This window comes from Miniopterus schreibersii, assembly GCF_964146895.1.
Source record: "Miniopterus schreibersii genome assembly, chromosome: 15".
Classification (NCBI taxonomy): Eukaryota; Metazoa; Chordata; class Mammalia; order Chiroptera; family Miniopteridae; genus Miniopterus; species Miniopterus schreibersii.
The window spans coordinates 45,978,055-45,998,434 of record NC_138115.1 but is presented as its reverse complement, the minus strand read 5'-3'; the positions used below and the strand labels follow the sequence as shown (position 1 = coordinate 45,998,434).

General features: G+C 43.5%; 1 protein-coding gene across 8 annotated transcripts in view; it reads right to left on the bottom strand.

Moving 5' to 3' along the window:
• Nucleotides 1-18,676, bottom strand: part of WDR48 (WD repeat domain 48) — a 32,064-nt gene extending 13,388 nt beyond the window's left edge. For 4 of the 8 annotated variants that reach the window (XM_081160789.1, XM_081160790.1, XM_081160791.1 and 1 more), the window contains exons 1-10: nt 18,598-18,675; nt 8,826-8,966; nt 6,856-6,934; nt 6,091-6,173; nt 5,834-5,963; nt 5,454-5,519; nt 3,802-3,890; nt 3,307-3,408; nt 2,210-2,434; nt 337-411 (exon numbers count right to left, since the gene is read on the bottom strand). In XM_081160789.1, the coding sequence (XP_081016915.1) occupies nt 337-411; nt 2,210-2,434; nt 3,307-3,408; nt 3,802-3,890; nt 5,454-5,519; nt 5,834-5,963; nt 6,091-6,173; nt 6,856-6,934; nt 8,826-8,966; nt 18,598-18,645 (1,038 nt within the window). In that variant the 5' untranslated portion in view covers nt 18,646-18,675. Of the gene's footprint in view, nt 1-336; nt 412-2,209; nt 2,435-3,306; nt 3,409-3,801; nt 3,891-5,453; nt 5,520-5,833; nt 5,964-6,090; nt 6,174-6,855; nt 6,935-8,825; nt 8,967-18,597 lie in introns of all 8 variants that reach the window. The other 4 variants (XM_081160793.1, XM_081160794.1, XM_081160795.1 and 1 more) reach the window with 2 other exon arrangements.
• Between the last annotated feature and the right edge of the window lie 1,704 nt (nt 18,677-20,380).

Genomic DNA, 20,380 nt, shown 5'->3' with positions numbered 1-20,380 from the left:
GGTACCTGGGCTGCCTATTTTCAAATGCAGCTTCATGAGGTCAGAGCTGTACTGATACCTACTGACTGTATCAGGCTACAGTGCCTATTCTAAGCACATCAAATATATTTCTTGGCTCCTGACAGTCGTCAGAAGCTTCATTTGGACTACTACCTTAATTTCTGTACAACCCTTAGGCTCACACCTGTATTCATGGGGGCTTTCGGATTTCTGCCACTGTTGAAAGGCATGCTGAAAGTCAGGTTCACAAGTAGCATTTGCTACAGGTATCTGGCAGGTCATGATAACAAAGAACATGTTTTCAATCCTTTGCCAAGTGTACAATGGCTCACTTACCCATTTATTTACTGTAGATTTAGTTGTTGCAACCCAGATTGCAGGAGGGGGGTCAGCTGATCTATCAAGCTCCATCTGAAAACAATGCACAAAAATATTGCTTTGTGGAATGCTGACTCTTCTGAGCTGCCAGGACCAGCTATACATTATTAAACAATGCGTCCATTCAACATTTGTGTGTTGACTATACCATGGCACGTGTTAAAAGCTAGGGATTTAAAAGATCAACAAGGGAGTCTGTGCTAAAGAAATTCACGACCCTATAAAAGTGTAGTAGTGGTGACTTAAAGTTTTAAGTGTGGTTAATTTAAAGAATCTGAATGGGTACAATCCAAAGGACTTACCAGAATTTTTTGTTTTTTACTACCCTTTTGTTTGTTTTTATGTTCTTAATAACAAAGAAATATGTTTATTTTTTCTTTGAAAATGTTTGTAGTAAAAAAACAACACAGCAAAAGTGAAAAGTACCTCCACCTGAGGTACCCCCTCTCACCTAAGGTCAGTGTACTTGCGAACAGTTTACTGTGTGCCCTTCTGCATTTTTAAAATACTAAACATACAAAATATACAAATGCCCACATATTATACAAAGAGTCACTCTACATTTGCCCACTGTTCTTCCTGTACCAGGAAACTGCAGGATGAGAGTTGTGGAGCAGGGCTGGCTCCCAACAAGCAGGAATCCTCTCAGTTGAGTGATGCTCCTTCTAACACATGGCTGTCTGCCAGAGCCAAGAGATCCTGCAGCTGCAGAACTCACGGCGCAGTGCTCCTCCTCCCAGCTTGCCCCCCATCAGCCTGCTTCCTGCACACATGCTGTGCCTGTGATTTCGCCCCAATGCTCTTGCTTCTCTACGGTGCTCTTGCTTCTCCAAGGCGTTACTGGCTTCCCCATGAGGATGTGTCATCTACTCTAGAGAACTGCACTCGGCCAGCTCTGTGTGAGCTCCTAGACCACAGGCATCCTCTCAACCGCCTCACCTTCCCTACTCCCTTTCAGCCCTCCCTCCTACCCCGTGGACTGGGTTTCAGATGCCACTCAGTTTCACAGGTGATGGGTATTTGCTGTTGTTTCCAGATGGTTTCTGAGAAGACAAGGTAGGCTGTCTTTATTCTTCATGCCTCCATTTTACATCTGGGAAATTCCTGCGTTTTAATGTGCAATTCTAGGAATACCAGTGAGGCTGAACATTTTGTCCTATGACTGGACATTTTTCAGCCTAGGCTTTACTTTTAGCAGGTGTCAATACGGATGGCTTTTCAAGTACTTCTGAGGGAGTGCCGGTGTGGAGCTGAGCCAGCTTGTTCCCCCTTCAGGAGAGCTCTTCCACACCCTCCCTCTCCTGAGGCAGGGGACACAGGTCTGCTTTGCCACCAGCTCAGACACCTGAACTCCTCATACTCCCCTTCTAACGACAGGTTAGAAAAGCCAGGCGATCTCAGGAGTGATGCGGGGCAATCCCACTAGGATTCGCCAGTGGGAGAGCCAGGCATCCCTGATGTGCCCAAGAAGTCACCATTTCTTCTACATGTGACTAACAAAAATGTTAAAATAATCTTTTTTACACTCTCACAATTGATTCATGTTTTAGTACAGATTTTCCTATATACAAATTTTCAAATGTACATTTGGCTAACAGATGTAACAATCTTAATTATATAAAACTAAAATATGTGACATACTGCCTTGGCCGGTGTGGCTCAGCTGGTTGGAGTGTTGTCCCATATACCAGAAGGTGGAGGTTCGATTCCCGGTCGGGCATGTACAGGCACATACAGGGGCAACCAACCGATGTTTCTTTCTCACATCGATGTTTCTCTCTCAAATCAATTTAAAAAATTAAATTAAATAAGAAATATATATATCACATACCTTGAGAACTGGTGCTTTTTCTTCACAAATCAGCACTCGAATGTCAGGGTTTCTTAGGTCTGTACAATAAATCTTCCGGTCCCTCCCTCCGGAATACACATGCGTGAAGGCGTCATTGACTTGCAGGGCCCAAACTCCTTCATCATGGACCCGGTACGTTGCTATACATCTCTGCTGACCAAGGGACCAAAGGCGAATTGTCCCATCAGAACTGCCAGAGAGGCACTGGGAACAAAGAAAGTTAGGGTTAGAAACCTGTCTGAAAGTTCCCCTGCTCTGCACTGGCTTCTCTCTTGACTCCACACTGTCAAACGCACACCGTAACAACCTGTATTTCTGCCTCTGAAAAGTGCCTCACCCCAGTGATGTTGGCACCAATCAAAACAAGTGCAATGGTGACAGGCCTTAAATCGTTAAGATTTGCTAAATAAGGGTCTTACTCTACAACAGAGGAGCTGAGGCAGTAGGCTGCCGTCCCGGGGGTTCACTGGCCTATTACACATCGTAAGCCCTTGACTTACATGCCACCAGAGACCCTGATTAGGAGCCTGCTGGGCAATTCTGCAGGATGCAATACGAACTCTGGCCCAGTAATGATAACTCTCTTCTGTATCACAAGAGTTTGAGAATCAGCAAGTAAAGGTTTCTTTTTTCCCCTCTTTCCCCCAAGTGAGTAGTTATAGTTGTTTTGTTGATCAATTCCCTAACGTAAAAGTGGTGTATTGTCGGTGGTTAAATTTACATTCAGTCTTTAGGGGTCAATAAGGCAAGGGGATGGAGGAAGGACCGGAGGAGGGAAGATACCCACTAATTACGCACTCTAAGGCTGACAGGCAGGTTTAACGTAGTACCACACCACTGCCTCTGCTTGGGGTGAATCAGCTGGCTTCACGTGAAGTGCATTTACCTGTTATTTAAACCATCTCGGGCAAAAGCGCATTCATAAATGTATATATGGGTAACAAGGCATGCAGTGTAGTAGTGGGGAGGAACTTCAGAAAGTTGGCCAGGTCCATGGAGACCATATGAGCCAGTCCAATATGGACAAAGCTAAGAGCATGAAGTGATCAGGGGAATGTCCCCAGGGAACTGCGTACCTGGGTGCCATCTCTGTTCAACAGCAAAGCCTTCACATTATCCGTGTGCCCCTTAAGCTTCATTAGTTTTGCACATGTTCTTGGATCCCATACCCTTAAAACCTGTAAATTTTAACAAAATGTTACGCACAAACTGAGTCCATACATAATCAAATTTGAATAGATGACTTTTATAAATCAAATGACAACCATTAAATTCTGAGAAAGAAATACTGCTTCTGCCAATGGCCACTGCCTACGGCTCCCTTTCCAAGTCAGAGGAAGCCTCGTTAATGTCCAAAAATGCACAGGCCTTCGAGACCCCATCCACCCACCCCCATCACCACACACGACAGTAATTACATAGTTATACTCTTATTTGTTCAAATAAAACCTTTCTTTTAGCATCCCACTAGGCAAAACCACTGTCTATATATTTAGTAATTACACAGACCGAGTTATTTTGGTGTCTTTGTTTTCTAGAGATAAAATACCCCCTTTAAGCACCTCTCTTACCTTCTCAGTGGACCCTGAGACAATTATTGTTCCCAGTTGATTCATTGCCAGGCTATAAATGGAATCTTTGTTCCCACTTAAAGAAGAAGCTATTAAGGATAAATGGAGCTAAATGTTAACAAAACCATCAGATGTTTAGTACACAGTCAGCAAAAACTGCAAGTTTAATTATTCAATTTAGAAAATCTTATCTTTATGAGAGCTCTAAAGAAGTCTATAATAGAGAGGATTCTAAATAATAATATTGCCATCAAGTTTTACATCTTCTTTGGATTTGAGTAAACACAGTGCTTAAGAAATACTTGCTAAATTGAACTGCACTGTCATCTCAAAACTATCCACATAAGCAATGTATTTTCAAAGACATACATGTGCCAATATGTGAAAAATATGTCCAAACTCACTATTTTCAAAGAAACACAAATAAAAACAAAAATACTATTTTCACAAAGTCAGATTAAAAAGAAAACAAGGTAATATTCAATTATCAAAACCCCCAGTAAAATGGCACTCTCATACATTGCTTGCGGGAGGATAATTTGGTACAACTCTTCTGGAAGGAAATTAGGCAACATGTAGCAAGAATCATGTTCATGCCCTTTGATTCTGAACACAGTATCACAGAAGTGAAAAGAATTGCATATAAAACTATATAGTATGATCCTAATTTTACAATAAAGAATAAATATAAACAAGCATACTGAGAAGTGTTAAGTAAAAGAGTTAATATATGTAAAGTATTCAGAAAAGTAACTGCATGTAGGAAGTGCTCAACAAATGTTAGCTATTAGTATTATTTCTATAATCATAAAAAAAACCCTGATGTGAGATCCTCTCTAAGCGATCCTAAGCAAGACATGTGTTACGAAATCTGGAACCTCTACACCTGGCCTTGGACCTGGGACTGCCCTGCTTCTCTGCGTTGTCCCCTCGTTAGTGTCTCTGAGGCAGGCCTCACATCTAGAGAGCTAAATGATGGACCGTGACAGCCCCAGCAGGGACCAGCTACTGATCCCTGAGGCAGTGCACAGGTGGCAAATCAAGAACAAGGGGAGAACAGTGTTTAGACTTCACATATTTCCTGGGGAAAAGCAAAAAGATAATCAAAAAATTATAAACATCAGCCTCCCAACTCACCCCTCTTGGCACACACTCGGGTTCATTAGAAGTGCCTTAGCTATGCCAATGTGAGTATTCCACAAGCATGACAAACTGAATCTGTAGTACAGGGATCTAGATAGCTCAGGCCATGTCCCGAACACAGACATTCCAGGCCAGGCTTAGCCAAAAATGTGCTCCTTAGAGTCCCTCCTGACACCTGGCCAGAGGACTCTAGTAGGTTGGGCCAAGCACGAGGCTGAGTTTCCAGTCCAGACTTGTATGGGTCTGACCTGGTAATCTGAGACCTCTTAGTTGATGAGGCACCTATGCTATTAGTTTGCTATGAACATTTCTGAATGGCCTCTCCCTGCACCCTGGCCTCCCTGAACGCTTCTGGAATTGGCTGGATTCTTTAGGGCTGCTCTGAAAAGATCCTGTAAAGTTAGTACTGAAAATCTTTTCTTTCTTTGCTTTGGGTATTTACCATCTTGGCCATTAACTCAAAGACTCTTAATATACAGTAACACTTTTAAAAGTCAGAAACTGCCTACTTTGTCTGGTAGTTACCACCTCCATCAACAATATCTGCTGAGTGTGTGGCTTTGGGCCAGGCAATGCTGTGGGAGATACAAAGTAGTAGTAAGACAGACTCTCCTGCCCTAGAGGAACTTATTCTTTAGCTAGGGAGCTAAGACATGCACACGTACAAAAACACCAGGTGATACCTGGAGAGGTTACCATTTTTATACTGCAGTGAGGAACTAGCTCCTCTTGTTCAAACATACTCTTGGGGGCTAGAATGCTACAGGTAGAAGCACTCTCTAAATATGAACCACTGTCTCAGTGCAAACTTATCAAAGATGCTTTATAAACCATTCTTTATTTATGTCAACTTGGAGTACTTTCAAAGAAATTTTTTCAAACACCTTACTTGTGACAGTGTTATTTGAGGCAGTCAATGCTGTTAGAGTATTCACATCCCAAAGGAATATTTGTCTGTCCAACCCAGCCGATGCTACCAGTTCTTTATCCTTGGCATATGCTAAGGCCTTTACATAATCCTGTAATAGAACACATGTACTATGATCTACATGGTAGATCAATAAGAAAATGAGCCACATAAAGTACTGAGATCCCAATATTACACTACAGACACTGAAAATGGAAATATTTAGTTAGTTGTTTTACCTTATGTGTCCTTAATGTTGACATACAAAATCCTTTGTGTGCATTCCATACTTTTACTGTCGTGTCAGAAGAAGCAGATATTACTAGAAGAGGCAAAGAATTAACGAACACCTTAGTAGTATAACTTATCACCATTTTAAAGACTTATCATAAAACAATTGTTTCAAACTGATATTTATACACACACACCCCTGAATATTTATAATACTCTTAATTCAAACACCTGTTCATACACACAAACACACATAGTACATATATATTGTAAAGCTTTTTCTAGAACCTATTGTATTCTGTCTCAAATATTTTTTTAAATATGCAGGGCAAACATTTTTTAAAGTTCCAGGTGAACTAATTTGATTGGGAAAATTTCTGTAACACAGACTGAAAAAAAAACACAAGAAATGGATCCTACCATAATAAGAAAAAAAAAATTAATAAGGTTAAAAGAATACATATTGTATGAGTCTATTTATTTACAGTTCAAATGTAGGCAAACCTAATCTACAGTGTTTAGTAGACAGAGGAGCAGGTACCTTGGGGCAAGGGGTAGTGAGTGAAAAGGTGGCACAGGGCGGGGGACGCTTCTGGTGATCTATTCTTGATACAGGTGCTCACCTTGTAAAATTGTATTGAGCTGTACTCTCAAGGTGTGTATGCTTTTCTGTACATGTGCTATACTGCAATAAAAAGCTTACATGAAAAATGAAAAAAATGCATCAAATTAATTTAAAATTCCCTGAAGCCCACTACCCAGGAAATACTTACACGTTTTCCCATTACAACAGAGGACAATGTCGTTTACCCAATCGGTATGGTGTTCCATAGATGCGATATATGGGTCTTGCTGAAATTAAAAGAAAAATCATAGGACATCATTAGTTTGTCTTAGGAATGAAATATATTACAAATTACAGATATGTTTAGATTCTTCAATTAGTGTGACACACTGCTCCACAACCTTAAAGTCTAGCTCCCAAGAATTAATGCTTCCAGATAACAGATGTGCATGGATGTTTTGTTTTAGGACAGTTTTATTACTGATAAAAAGCCTAGTTTTCCAAGACAACTGCTTAATTTTTATGCCTTGAGTCAGTGAAGACAACAACGCTACAGCAAGGGGTTCTAGGAAAGGACAGGACAGGACATGAACCAATCTCAGGCTGGGAATTTGAACCGGTGGTGGTGAAGATCCACAGCAGACAGAAGGGATAGAAATGAGGCAGATGAATGTGGAGGAGCCCAGCCTGACTCAGATGGAGACCAACACTTTTGCTTTTAGCTCCCTACACAGTTTCTACCGTCTGAATTAAGTGTTTTCCTCATGGTACCTACAGTCCTTCAGAGAAGAAACGGAAGCCAAGGGCTAAAGGAGCACTACCCTGGTCACCATTTCTATTCAGTAATGTGAGATTCTTCTATGCCTCTCCCTTGGCTTACTACCAGGAGAGGTCTCAAGAAGAGTATTTAGTTACATCCTACACCCAAGACAGGCAAGCTCAAGACACTTCATGGGCAAAGAGAACAGCTCTCTCCAAGACTATCTGAGAAACGCTGCTACTCGATCTTGTCATAAAATGAAGACCAGAAAAAAGATGTTTGAGGACAGGACAGGCAGCTTTCAAGATTCTTGCAGGTTAGCATTTGTGTTTTCTGTAATTTGTTTGAAATACTGTTAATTTCCAGAAAGGTGACATTCCAATTCAAATATAAGTTTCAAAACGCACTTAAAAGCCATGGTTTTCTTACTTTCTATATTTCTGACTTTGGGCCACCATTACTGACGCTGGTTAAAGAATCCAAAGCCCACTAGACCAAAGTCCATTTAAAGAGACACCATCTAGTAAGTGTGCAAAACAGTGGGTCTTTTTTGAATCCTACATCAGACTTGCGGAACCTGCTAAGATGACACAAACTTTTAAAACTGCAAGGTTTACCATCAGGGTTTTGAAGTTAGATGGGCTCTAATTCTCTGTCACTTACTAGCTATTTAACCATGGATTCCCTGTCTGTTTTTCCATCTATGAGCATGAACCATAACAGCTGCCCTGAAGGAGGATTTGTGAGAACTAAGACCGTACTGGACATGAAAGTGCTAAGAATGTACTGTACATAGCTGGTTGCTCCATAAATGCCCTTTTCCTTCTCGGAATCTTCCTTTCTATGCCATTCACAATACAGGCATTCAAACAAAATATAAAAGGAGTTCCTTGCCATTTGACTGGGGGTTTGTGTTTATGTATATTTAAATCCTGGTTTCTGTTTAAGAAAGCAGACTTTAAATCTGAGGAAAGGCAGCACGTTGCCTTCATACTTTTACACCAACCTTGAAGAAATCAAGTATCTGTTCAAGATTAGTTATAAATGTAAAAGCATATTCAACCTCTTCTTAGTAGCATGAGAGGGTTGCCAAGAAGCTTTATGGGAACATATTTAAAGCAGAAAAATAAATTGTTGCAAGTAATCCCTCTACCAGACAAACCTCTGTTTCTTTGTAGCTGAGAGCTCTTATCACAGACCTAGTTTATGGAGCCCCTGCCTTTGCTGAAATACTTCTCAAACTCCCCTACGGGTGTTTTTCTCAAAGGCTCATAGAATGCTGGTTGCAGTCTTTATAGAATGTACCAAGTAAGTCAGTGCTCAGAGATTACATCTGAAACTATGAAAGGTATGCCATATTGGACAGACCAAAATTCATGGAGTATAACTCTCAAATGTCACCTTGATCCCTGCCTTACCTTGTGCTGATTGACGCTCCATATCCTTATGATGGAGTCTCGACCTGCCGTGAAAAGTCTATTGAGGGCTGGGTCCAGCTGCAGGGCGTTGACTCCATTTCGGTTGTACTTCTCCACTTCATCTCGAATAACGTAAGAAACCTGACAAACATGTCAACATTGGCTTTCTATGAAGTTACAGAACATGCAATAAAATGCAGCCTGCTAGTGGCCAATCTGAAATTCAGAATCTCATCTTTTCCAATATAAAACTTAAGTTTTCAATCCAATGAAAATTTATTTTACCCTGTAGCGACGGAAGGGTGGAGAAGAATGACATTAAAACAGGCTAGTCCAAGATGAGCCAGTCTATGCTCAACTGCCGTAACCGTTTCCTAACTGGCCTCCTCTCCACTCAGTGGTTTGTCTTTGATCCATTGCCCACCAAGCAGCTGGAAACTAGAATGTGTTTCACTCGTGCTCAAAATCCTCTCCAGTGCTCACTCCACTAGACTCACAATCTGATCTGAGCTGCTCAACTCGGCAGCAAGTGCCTCGCTCACCTCTCCTGACACTTGTCCTTGCTCCCTCTGCCGCGTTCCTTGCACACGCTGTGCCTCCTGACTGTCACATGTGCTGGTCCCCTCGGTTTGGAAGGTCTCCCTCCCCTCTCTGGCCAGCCCTACTGCAGGCTTTAGGGTTCTGTTTCAATAACGCTTCCTCAAAAAGGCCCTCTGTGACCTGGCAAGCAAGTCACACACTAGGCTCCCCCTTCCGAGTGCGCTGCGCTGCGTCGTGACTGCGGGGAGGTTCTGTCTGCTTCGCGTGGGACTGAAGAGCAGCCGCCGCGACAATTACGCTTATGAAAAGTCAAACTGGCTGGAGACGAAAACGAAGCTCTTCTGATTCAGCGAGACAAGCAGTCAGGGCGTAACGGGAGGCGCGGGGCAGTGGGGGGGCCTATTCACGACAGCAACAGGAATGAAGACCTAACATAACGGGCCCAAAAGGTCCGCAAGAGAAAGGCCTGAATAAAGGAGGTGCCAGGTAATAGCACAGAAGATTCGCAACGGACAACTGTTTCCTAAACCTGCGAGTTCAACCCAACTCTGGCCAGATCCCACTGGATTTCTTTCTAGAAGTTGACAAACTATACAGTACAATGTTTTTTTGGGGGAATACCCAGTTATTTTTCAAAATGAAAGCATAATTAAATACCTTAAAAGGTATTATAAAGCTAAAGCTACCAGAATTATAATGAAGTACCACAATAGGAATATATATAAAAGAATCAGTGGAGTAAAACTAAATTTGAAAACATAATTTCCTATTATAAATTTTTTATTCTGATGTAAACATAGTGTTTCAAACCAACGAGGGCATGAATTATTTAATAAACCATCTGGGAGCATCTAGTGATTCTACTGGGAAAAATCACATATCTTTTTCCAAATCTTACACCAAAATGAATTTTCATGTGGACTAAAGGTTGAAATTGAATAATTTAACCATAAAAATACTTTAAAAAAGACAGGTGAATATTTACATTCACTATGTTGAGAAGGCTCTGCTAACATGACAAGACAGACAGCAATCTTTCCAAAGGAAAAGAGTAACCCTGATCTGACCAAATACAAGTCAACACCTTTTGCATGTACACAAATGTTCACCACAGCATCGATCGCAAAAGCTAAAAAGTGGAAACAACTCAAATGTCCACCAACTGACAAAGGATAAACAAAACGTGGTCTATGCATGCAATGGAACACTTTTCAGCCACAGAAGGAGCAAAATACTGACAATGTGCTACAACCTGAATGAATCTTAAAAGAAACATGGTAAGTGAAAGAGGCCAGTTATAAAATGCCACATAGTTTATGATTCTGTTTATTCTAAATGTCCAGAATATGTAAATCCACAGAGACTGAAAGCAGATTAGTGGTTGCCAGGGGCTTGGAGGAGAGGAGCATGGGGAGAGACTATTAATGGGTAAAGGGTTTCTTTCTGGGACGATGAAAATGTTCTTGAATTGTGTGATCAATGCAGAACTTTGTGAATATCTTCAAAATCAATGAATTGTAAACTTTAACAGGGTGACTTTATATTATGTGAGTGTTATCTTAATAAAGCTGTTATTTTTAAAAATACCTTCTGAATGTCAAAGAACAGTAGGAGCAAGGTTAAAAGGCAAACATCTAACTGGAAAGGCAATGGAATGAATACAAAAGACAAAAGTTTACTCTTGACAACATGCAAGATTCCTTACAACACATAGGAGCAAGCCAAACTCCCCAACAGAAAGAGTAAAGGTCATGAAAAGGAATTTTAAAAAAGAAAGAAAATGGCCAATGAATATAAATAATCAATGACATGGAAAGGGCCAGGGTTGTGTGCACAAAGACAAAAAGGATGTTGTCCTAACCTGGTCCTTGGATACAAGTAACTGTAACTGAAATCGACTCAACCAGCTTAAATTGAAAAAAAAGAAAGGAAATTTAACATAAGGATACAAGATATCTAACAGCCCAAGGGCAGGAAGTAAAGTATGACTCATAAAAGACATTTTGAAATAAAATCATGACACTTCTCTGTTGACACCTTCCAAAAGCTTTTCACTACATTTAAAGTTCAATCCTTCACATGCTTCCTGCACCCTCAACTCTCCTCAAACTCATTTCCCCCAGCCTCTCTCATATGAGGCAGTCACACCAATCGCCTTTCTGTTCCTCCAATACATGGAGCTTTCCTCTTCCCATCCCTTCACATTTACTGTTCCCCCTGCCAGGAAGACTCCCACCTCTCCAATCCGTACAAGAACTCTTCCCCCAGCTGGTATCTTGTCTGGCCCACCTCAACCCTCAGGTCTTAGCAGAAAGGGCACCTCCTCTCAAAGGCCTTCCCTGATCTCCTCCCCTTGTCACTTACCCTACTTATTTCTCCCACAGTGCTTACCACACTCCATATTTATCTTTTTTGTTACATCATCTTCATTAGAATAAAAGTTACAAGATAGCAAGAAACTTGTCTGCCTTGTTCCTCCCCCTGCTCGTGGTATCTGGCATAGGAGACATTAAATATTTGTAGCATGAATCAGATATTAGAAAGCCATCAGGAACCAAGTTGGCTTCCATGTCAATTTTAGTCTCTATCAATCACTTTCTCTGGGGCTTTAAGGCCCCTTATCTGCTTCTCCCCTCACATTTCCTTTATCAGAGACCATGTAGCATATATGAATCTTAATTTTCAAATTTCTGGGAGACTATCTGATTGGTCCAGTGGGAAAGGGTCAGAGAATAGCGTGATTGTCAGGTCCTCATTCTAGGTGGAAAGTGATTCCTAGCAAAACAAGTGGGCCACCTCTTCAAGAGTATCTACCGCAGATGTGTGATTGAAAACGGCAAAGAATTAGAAGTATCCTAATGGGATACATTTTGGCACAACCATAAAACAGAATACTGTTCAATCATTAAAAATGTTGACCTAGATCTAGACTGATTGATGTGGGAAGAAAGCCATGCTATATTTAAGTGAAATGTATGTGGTCCGACACAGCCCTGTATAGTAACCATTACTGTAAAAATATTTCAGAATATTAAATGTACATTTAAAAATAAAAGTACAAGTTTGGAAGGACATACACATATAAAACTACCAGTAATTATTCCCGAGTAATGGAATTATGGTGACTGTCACTCATGCCTTTTTTTATATGGTATGAATGTTTTGCAATGGACATATATTACTTAGTTTTTAAAATTTATAATTTTTATCCAAGCAATTCTTGCCTATATTCAGAAACTCAAATAGCACTGAAAGACTGTAAAGAAAAACCATCTACCTACCTATTGTCTGTGTAATGCTCCCCATGCCAATCTTAATCCCCAGAGGTGACTAATTTAAACTCCTGGTTTCTTCTGGATACTTACTGGATTTCTTGAAATACCGTGCTTATCTGACCGGTCCAGTGGGAAGGGGTCAGGGACCATTTCTGGCTTACCCATTTGATTTACCTATTTACTCAGGCTGTGGCGGGTTAGGATGTAGCTCTGAAACTACCATGGTACCTCCTCCCCTCCATTCTTCTGATCTGGATATGCTGCTATTTGGGGTTGAATGAGTAATCAGGGCTGCACTGCCTGACTTTGCAACTGCTATCTGCTGACTAGCTAAGTGCTGTATTATGAATACATTTCCTTCCTCGGAGAGCTTTTCTTTTCCCTAGAGTTCTTTCTTTCCTTCTTCAGTGGTTTCCTCCACTTTAACTCCAATTTTCTTTAATTGCTGCACCATATTAGATATTCCAGCAAGAACCCCCCAGCCCCTTTTCCCAGAAGGCTTCTCCCTCAGCATCCTCCGCCCTGCACTCCAGGCTGGGCTGGCTGCCCTCTAGGTCTGCTGGCACAGCTGCCATCTTCTGTGCTTCCCTTTACTGCTTTTCTGGGCTAGAGCCATGTTTCCTGAATTCCAAGGTCTCCGTTCTTTGTTTACTCCCAGTTTTGCTGAAGTACATCCCCAGGTCCCTAAAAAACTAACACAGGAGAAGTTACTTAGCCCCTGCAGGCCTGAAAAGTCTTTCCCTTTACACTTGATTCGGCAGGACAGGAAGTCCATGTAGAAAAAATTCCCCCAGCTTTGGAAGGCACTGCTCAATAAATGAGTGAACAAGGTCCTGGAAAAACTTCATTTAAGGCAGAGAAGAGGACTCACATCTGATTTGCTTTTAAAAAGAGGGAGGAGAAGGTACTGTAAGAGCTCGGCAAGGGATGAGACCCTCGGTAGGAAGTGTGCATTCTGGAAGAGATCATTAAAGGGACTTTGGTAGGGAGAAAATAATAGGGGAGTCCCCTGGCAGCAAGCATCCAGTAAGTTATGCTTTAAGTATTTGTAGCTGGCTCAGTAAGCAGCAGTTAATTTCCCAAACAATTGTCTGGGACCTGAAACAAAGAAATCAGAGAGTGGGGATGATCCATGTGGTCTGTCTCTGCTTTCAAGCTTATAGACCCTTGCAGTCATAGGTAATGTGCCAGAGGGTAGAAGCAATCAGGAGAAAAACAATCTTTGATTATTTTATTTCAAGATAATCAGATTAGTTTTCTATTATTGACACAATAGATCACCCAAATGTAGTGGCTTAAAACAGTCCCTTTCATTAAATTTCACAGTTCTTTAGGTCTGAAGTCAGGCTGGACTGGGTGGGTCCTCTGCTTAGGGTCTCTCACAAGGCCAAAATCCACAAGTCCTGGAAAGCCTTAGTTCCTCCTGGAGGCTTTGGGACAGTCTGCTTCCAGGATCATGCAGGTAGTTGGCTGAATTCAGGTTCTTGCGACTGCAGGCATGAGGGCCGAGTTTCCTTGATCCTAGAGGCTGCCTGCATTTCTTCTCATGATTTCTATTACCCTCTCCTGCAACAGAGGTTCCCCCTCATACCTCAAATCTCTCTTGACTTCTGCCTCCAGCTGGAGAAAGCTCTTTTGTTTTTAAGGGCTCATATGATTAGATTGGACCCACTCGGATAATCCAGGATAACCCTTCCGCTTTAAGGTCTATAACCTTAATTACATCTGCAAAGTCCTTTTTACCATGTAACATAACATATTCACAAGTTCCAGGGATTAGGGCAAAACATTTTGGTGGGGAGGCATTCTGCTGACTAAGGTAACTAAACAATTTTTTTATATGGAAACAAATGTGGATATATTATGGAATAAGTACAAAATTCACAATATTTTTAAGAAAAGAAGGGAGATTTTAAAAGCATTTCAGGCACACGAAGGGGACACTCTGGGCTATGCCCCCAGGACCCCCCTGAGGTGTGTGTGCATTAACTCATCTCCACCTGGATGTGTCTTAATCACAAACTGAGCTCCTGAACTCCTCTCTATAATATGACTCCATTCTTCCAGTTGCTCAGGCCCAAAACCTTGGTGCCATCCTTACTTTAATTTCAAGCCCTTCTCACCAGCCTGGTGGGGGCCACTATCATACAGCATCTGGATTTCCTAAATGGCTCCTGGCCTCCCCTCTCTGCCCTTGTTCACAGCAGTCTGTTCTCAACACAGAAGCCAGGCCGATCTTACTAAAACACATGTATATCATGGATATTCCTCTGCTCAAAATCCACCAACTGCTGCCCATCTCACTCTAGAGTAAGAGCCAAGACCTCACTATGCCCTAGTGCTCGACATGATCTGGTCTGCAGGTACCACTGAGTTCATCTCCTACTCCTCTTACCCTCACTCACCTCCTGCCAGCCGCAAGGCATCTTTACTCCAGACAGGCCAGGTACATTCCCACCTCAGGACCTTTGCATTTGATATTCTCACTAGAATGCTCTTTCCCCTGTGGCCATCTCGTTTCGGCATTTCCTTCAGATCCTTACTCACGTGTCAGCCTCTCAGCAAGGCCTTCTCTGGCCACTGCACTAAAATTTTACTTGCTCACCTTCTGCTGTGTGTCACTGTCTAACTAAGGTTTAGCCTTTAAAACTTATTTTCTCCCAACCTTTTATTATGAATAATTTCAAACACATACAAAAGTTGAAAGAATCACACAGCAAACATTCATATACCTGCCACATATATGTATTCAACAATTAACATTTTCTGTAGTTGCTTTACCTCATGACAATCTATCCATTTGATGTTATTTTCCGACGCCTTTCAAAGTAAGTTGCACATCAATGATACTTCCCCCTAAATACTTCAGCATGTAAAACATTAACTATAGTTCATTATTTATTCATGGATCCTTTTTTAAAATGTAAAATTTACTTAGAGTGAAATGTACAGACCTAAGTGTACAGATACTTCTGACAACTGAATGCACCTGTGTAATACAAACACCTAGCAAGACACACAGGACATTGCCACACCCCTAGCAAGCTGCCTCGTACTCCTCCCCAACCTCCACACCCCACTCCCAATCGAGATTTGATGTTTTTCACCACAGATTGGCTTTGCCTGTTCTATAACATCCTATAAAAGGAATCACACAGTTCTTTTATGTAAGGCTACTTCTAGCTATCAAGCTAACTCAGGCTAAATTTGGCCAAGAAAAATTGGCCAAGTATCAGTAATTCTCACATCTGTTTTTCCTGCTCAATCTTGTGGACTGTGACTTTCTGCTGGAACCTATATTTCTAGAGTGTTAATTTAAAAAGTATTCTGAAAAGCAGTCTTGTCTATCTTGTCCTACTTGGTGGTTAGTAAAAAACTGCCCTTGGGCTAAATCCTGTTTTGTAAACAAAGTTTTACTGGAACACAGCCAAGCCTATTCATTTAGGTATCGTCTATGGATGGTTTCACCTTGTAATGGCAGAGACCAGTGGTTATGACACAGGATGGCCTACAAAGTGTAAAATTCTTACTATCTGGCCCTTTGGAGAAAGTGTGCAGACCCCTGTTCTAACAGATGTCACATTAGCACCACAGTTTTAATTACCCATCTTACATAAAAAGGAACTCAGATATGGCTAAGGGTCTTTTCTTGAGAAGCCAGGATTTCCCATCATTCTAATTCCTTAAAAAAGTATCAACACCTCCCCCACCGACAGAATCATCCCCTCAAGATGTCAATAATACTCAGGGTGGCCTGGCTGGGTGTGGCTCAGCGGTTGAGCATCAACCTAGAATCAAGAAGACCGAGGTTCAATTCCCGGTCAGGGGGGTGCAGGAGGCAGCCAATCAATGACAACTCTCTCATCATTGATGTTTCTCTCTCTCTCTCTTCCCCTTCTTCTCTCTGAAATCAATAAAGATGTTTTTTTAAAAAAAATAATAACACTCAGGGTGAAAAATCCTGGGCTAGGATTATATATCACCGTCCATAGTTTTCTTTGAAGAGTGGACGATAATGACCATTTATACTTTTGTGCTGTTTGCAGGTTTTTTGCAGTGAACATGCTCTAGTTTAAAAAACACTTCCATAAATAAAAGTTCTCCCTCATGATGAGATAAAATCAATCTCTGTGGCTTTTCACATTGGTTCTAGACCTTGGGGGAAAATTCTGAAACCAACTAACAAGACTCACTGAATCTTATGTTCAGCAGACTAGTCAGTTCTTTCGAATGCTCTTAATAGGAAATAGTTTAAAGTCACTATCAACCAGATTGCTGTACCTATTAAGAACAAGGTGATAAATGCTGAACCTCAAACTCTAGTTCTGTACTCGGATCAGCGAAGAGTGGAATTATCACCTCTCATTCTACATGCAATGGCTCACATTCAGCTTATTAAAACACTCAGTTTTTCCACACACACTGCAGATTTACATTTCCCCACCCTATACTTTTATATGGCCTTTTAAGTCTAAACACAAGAAATGGAGAGGCCTGATTAGCTCTCCTTACTACCCTAAGGAGTGTACCATTCTAACACCTAGAATACAATTACCATTTTGAGTTACATTTTAGCCAGGAGCAGACATTCTCCCCACCTGGCTTGCATGCTGGGTTACTTAAATTCTGTCACTGATGCACTCAAAAATCACCTAACAGCCCCAGCCAGGTGGCTCAGTTAGTTGGAGCGTCGTCTGGTACACCAAAAGGTTGTGGGTTTGATTCCCAATCAGGGCACATACCTAGGTTTCCAGTTCATTCCTGGTCTGTGCGTGTACAGGAGGCGACAGATGTATGTTTCTTCTCTCTCTCTCCCTCCCTCCCTTCCTCTCTCTCAAATCAATAAAAACATATCCTTGAGGATTTAAAAAAAATTTTTTTTAAAAATCACCTAACGGTAAGCTATTTTAGATCTCAATTCAACACCTACTGAGTGCTTAGGATACTGTACTACACATCAATGAGATCAATAACACAAAGTGCACTGGCCAGAAGACTTTATGGCCTACAGCAATTTGCTGGGGTTCCCTTACTGAAGGAGCGCTCACTGATTTCACCCCGTAGAACTACATGATCATGCTGTTTCATAAAGCAAGCCTGGGTGTTACTTATCCCTACACTCTCTCAATTCTTTGCACATTTTTGCAACATTATTGGGCCACACTAAGTGCTCAGTAACGTTTAATGAATTAAGGGCGCCCTACCGTCACTCCTACATACACTATACCTGAAGCAAACACCTGTTGTAAGGCTTTGCTATTCCTCGCATCGCTGAAAATCGGTAGGTTAAGATACCTCTTCAGCCTTGGATAGTAAATTATGGAGACAGAAAAGAAGATTCAAGGATGCACAGTGGAGATGAGGAAATGGTGAAGACGAAATGAAATTCCCAAACAACAACAATTACGTTTCCCCCACCACCACCAGCGCACTGCCCCCGTCGTTTCCACCTCGGCAGGGGGCTCTCACGCGCAGCGGCCCCCGCGGACACCCCGCAGGACAGTCTGCGCGCCGCCGCCCCGCCACGCCCCCGCACAGGTCCCCCGGCTCGGCAGCCGCCCGCCTGCGAAGCGCCCGGAGGCCTCCGCTCCGCTCGGACGCGGCTCAGGCAGGGCGCTGTGCAGACAGGCAAGGGAAGGGGGAGGCAGGTGGGCGGCGAACGAGCCTATCCCGACCTCGCGAGCCCGAGCCCGGGAGAAAGCGGGCGATCGGCAACCCCGGGCTCCGAACCGAACCCCCGAGGGTCCCGGGACGGGGCCCAGGCAGGCAGGGTCGGCCGCCCCCCGCCCCCTCCAGAAGCCGTTAGCGCCGCGGCCCCACCCCTCGCCGCCGGCCGCACCCCGTGCCACGCGCCCCACGTCGCCACCCCGGCCGATCGCGGCCCGAGGCATCTGCTCGCCGGAGGTGGGCCGGGCTGGCAGCCGCGGCCGAGAGGTCGCGGAGCCGGGCCCCCGTACCTGCACTTTCCTCCGCCCTGCCGTGTTCTGCCGGTGATGGGCCGCCATCTTGCATGTTGACACTCCTACGTCACTTCCGGAAGTGGCTCCGTCCGGGCGGAAGTCGCGCCTCTTCCCCTTTGGCCAAGGGCAGGTGGTGAGGCCGCGGGTGGGCTGTCCGTAGGCCCCCCGTGGCCCTGTGGTGAGGTAGAAGTCCCGAGAAATTGTCGCGTGCGTGCGTGTAACGCCGGTCTCGGAGGGAGCACCGGCCTCCGAGCCTCGGAATCCAGCCCCGCGGGCCTCTGAACCCCGGCGTGTGCTGCGCCAGAGGCCCAGGCGGGCTCGAGGAAAGTGCTGGAAGGATTGATAATGCCGGACGTGGGCGGCTTAGGACAGACACTCTCCCCCCGGGTTTCCCTGGGCCGCCGGGGGAACCGACAGATTTGCCATGACACACCCCAAAATGTGGAGAACCATAAACTGGCCTCAGAGGAGGAGATTGCAAAGGCGGTGGCCCCCATCTTCAGGAGGAGCAGAGTCTGTCCAAATAAGAGAGTAAAGGATGTTAGGAAGGTGAAAAACGCACACCAGTTAAAACGGCCCTGAGAGACAACTTTTGAAATTGCAAATGCTGAAGGAGCTGGGCGCGCTCTGGAATCTGGTTGAAGTCGTCTCGCGCCCGGGCCGGCGTGGCTCAGGCGCTGCTCCCGCTACCGACGCCATTGCTGAGGGTGCAGGTTGCCGGCAGCGGTGACCGGTCCTAAGTTGGCCATACGCCCCCTGCTCCGGGAGGATCAGCCAGCCACATGGAGGAGGCAAGTCGATTCCTTCGGTCCTTCCCGATCTCTGAGGGAATAGTTACCTGTCTTCCCTGGAACACACCGTAGGTTTAGACTGGCTTTCCCCGTTTGCTGTGCGTCCGTGAGCACCGCCATCCGGGGACCGACAGAATGCTTCGTACCCCGCTGTGTCTGACGCCACACTGCTGCTGACCGAGAAACTCGCCCCGTAAGGAGAGCAGCAGTGCGGCGGGCTAAGGCCCGTAGAAGCCGTTGGTCCAATGGTATATATAGTGCGCCGCCAGGAAGCGCCTGGCCTGGGGGACCTTAGTTAGGGCGCTTCCGGGAGACAACCCTTGCGGTGCTGCCTTCTAGGACGCAGGATATGCTTTCTGTTGTGTCCAATAGTTGGAACTCTTTCTTCCTGTTCCTCTTATTGCTGTTTAGCCACCCCAAAACTTAGCGGTTTAAAACAACTATACAATAAATTTAATTTGAAAAAAGTAATACAATAAAAAAATTAAATTTAGTTAAAATAAGTAAAACACCTGCAACATATACTTTGCTTGCGAACCTGTAATTTGTGCAGGGCTCAGTGGGGACAGCTTATCTGTGTTCCGCTTTCCACTTGGTTCGGCTAAGCACTGGGGCGCTGAAATCACCTCTTGGCCCACTCACTCCACCTGTCTGGTGACTGATGCTGAATCTGTACCAGGACACCTACTCATGGCCTTTCCACAGGGCTGTTAGGTTTCTTACAACATAGTAGCTGGGTTCCAAGGGCAGGCATCCCCAAAAAGAGAAATTCGGGTGGAGGCTGTAGTTAATGCCTTTTCTAAACCAACAGTGGAAGTTGTGCAGTGTCACTTCCAACCACATCTAGTTCATTAGGATTTACTAAGCCTGGTTATATCTAAGGAGACTCCTTTTTTTTTTTTTTATGGCAGAAGTGTCAAAGGATTTGTGGATGCATTTTCAAAACCACCACAGTTCCATAAGCAAAATTTGATGGCTTTAGGAACAAA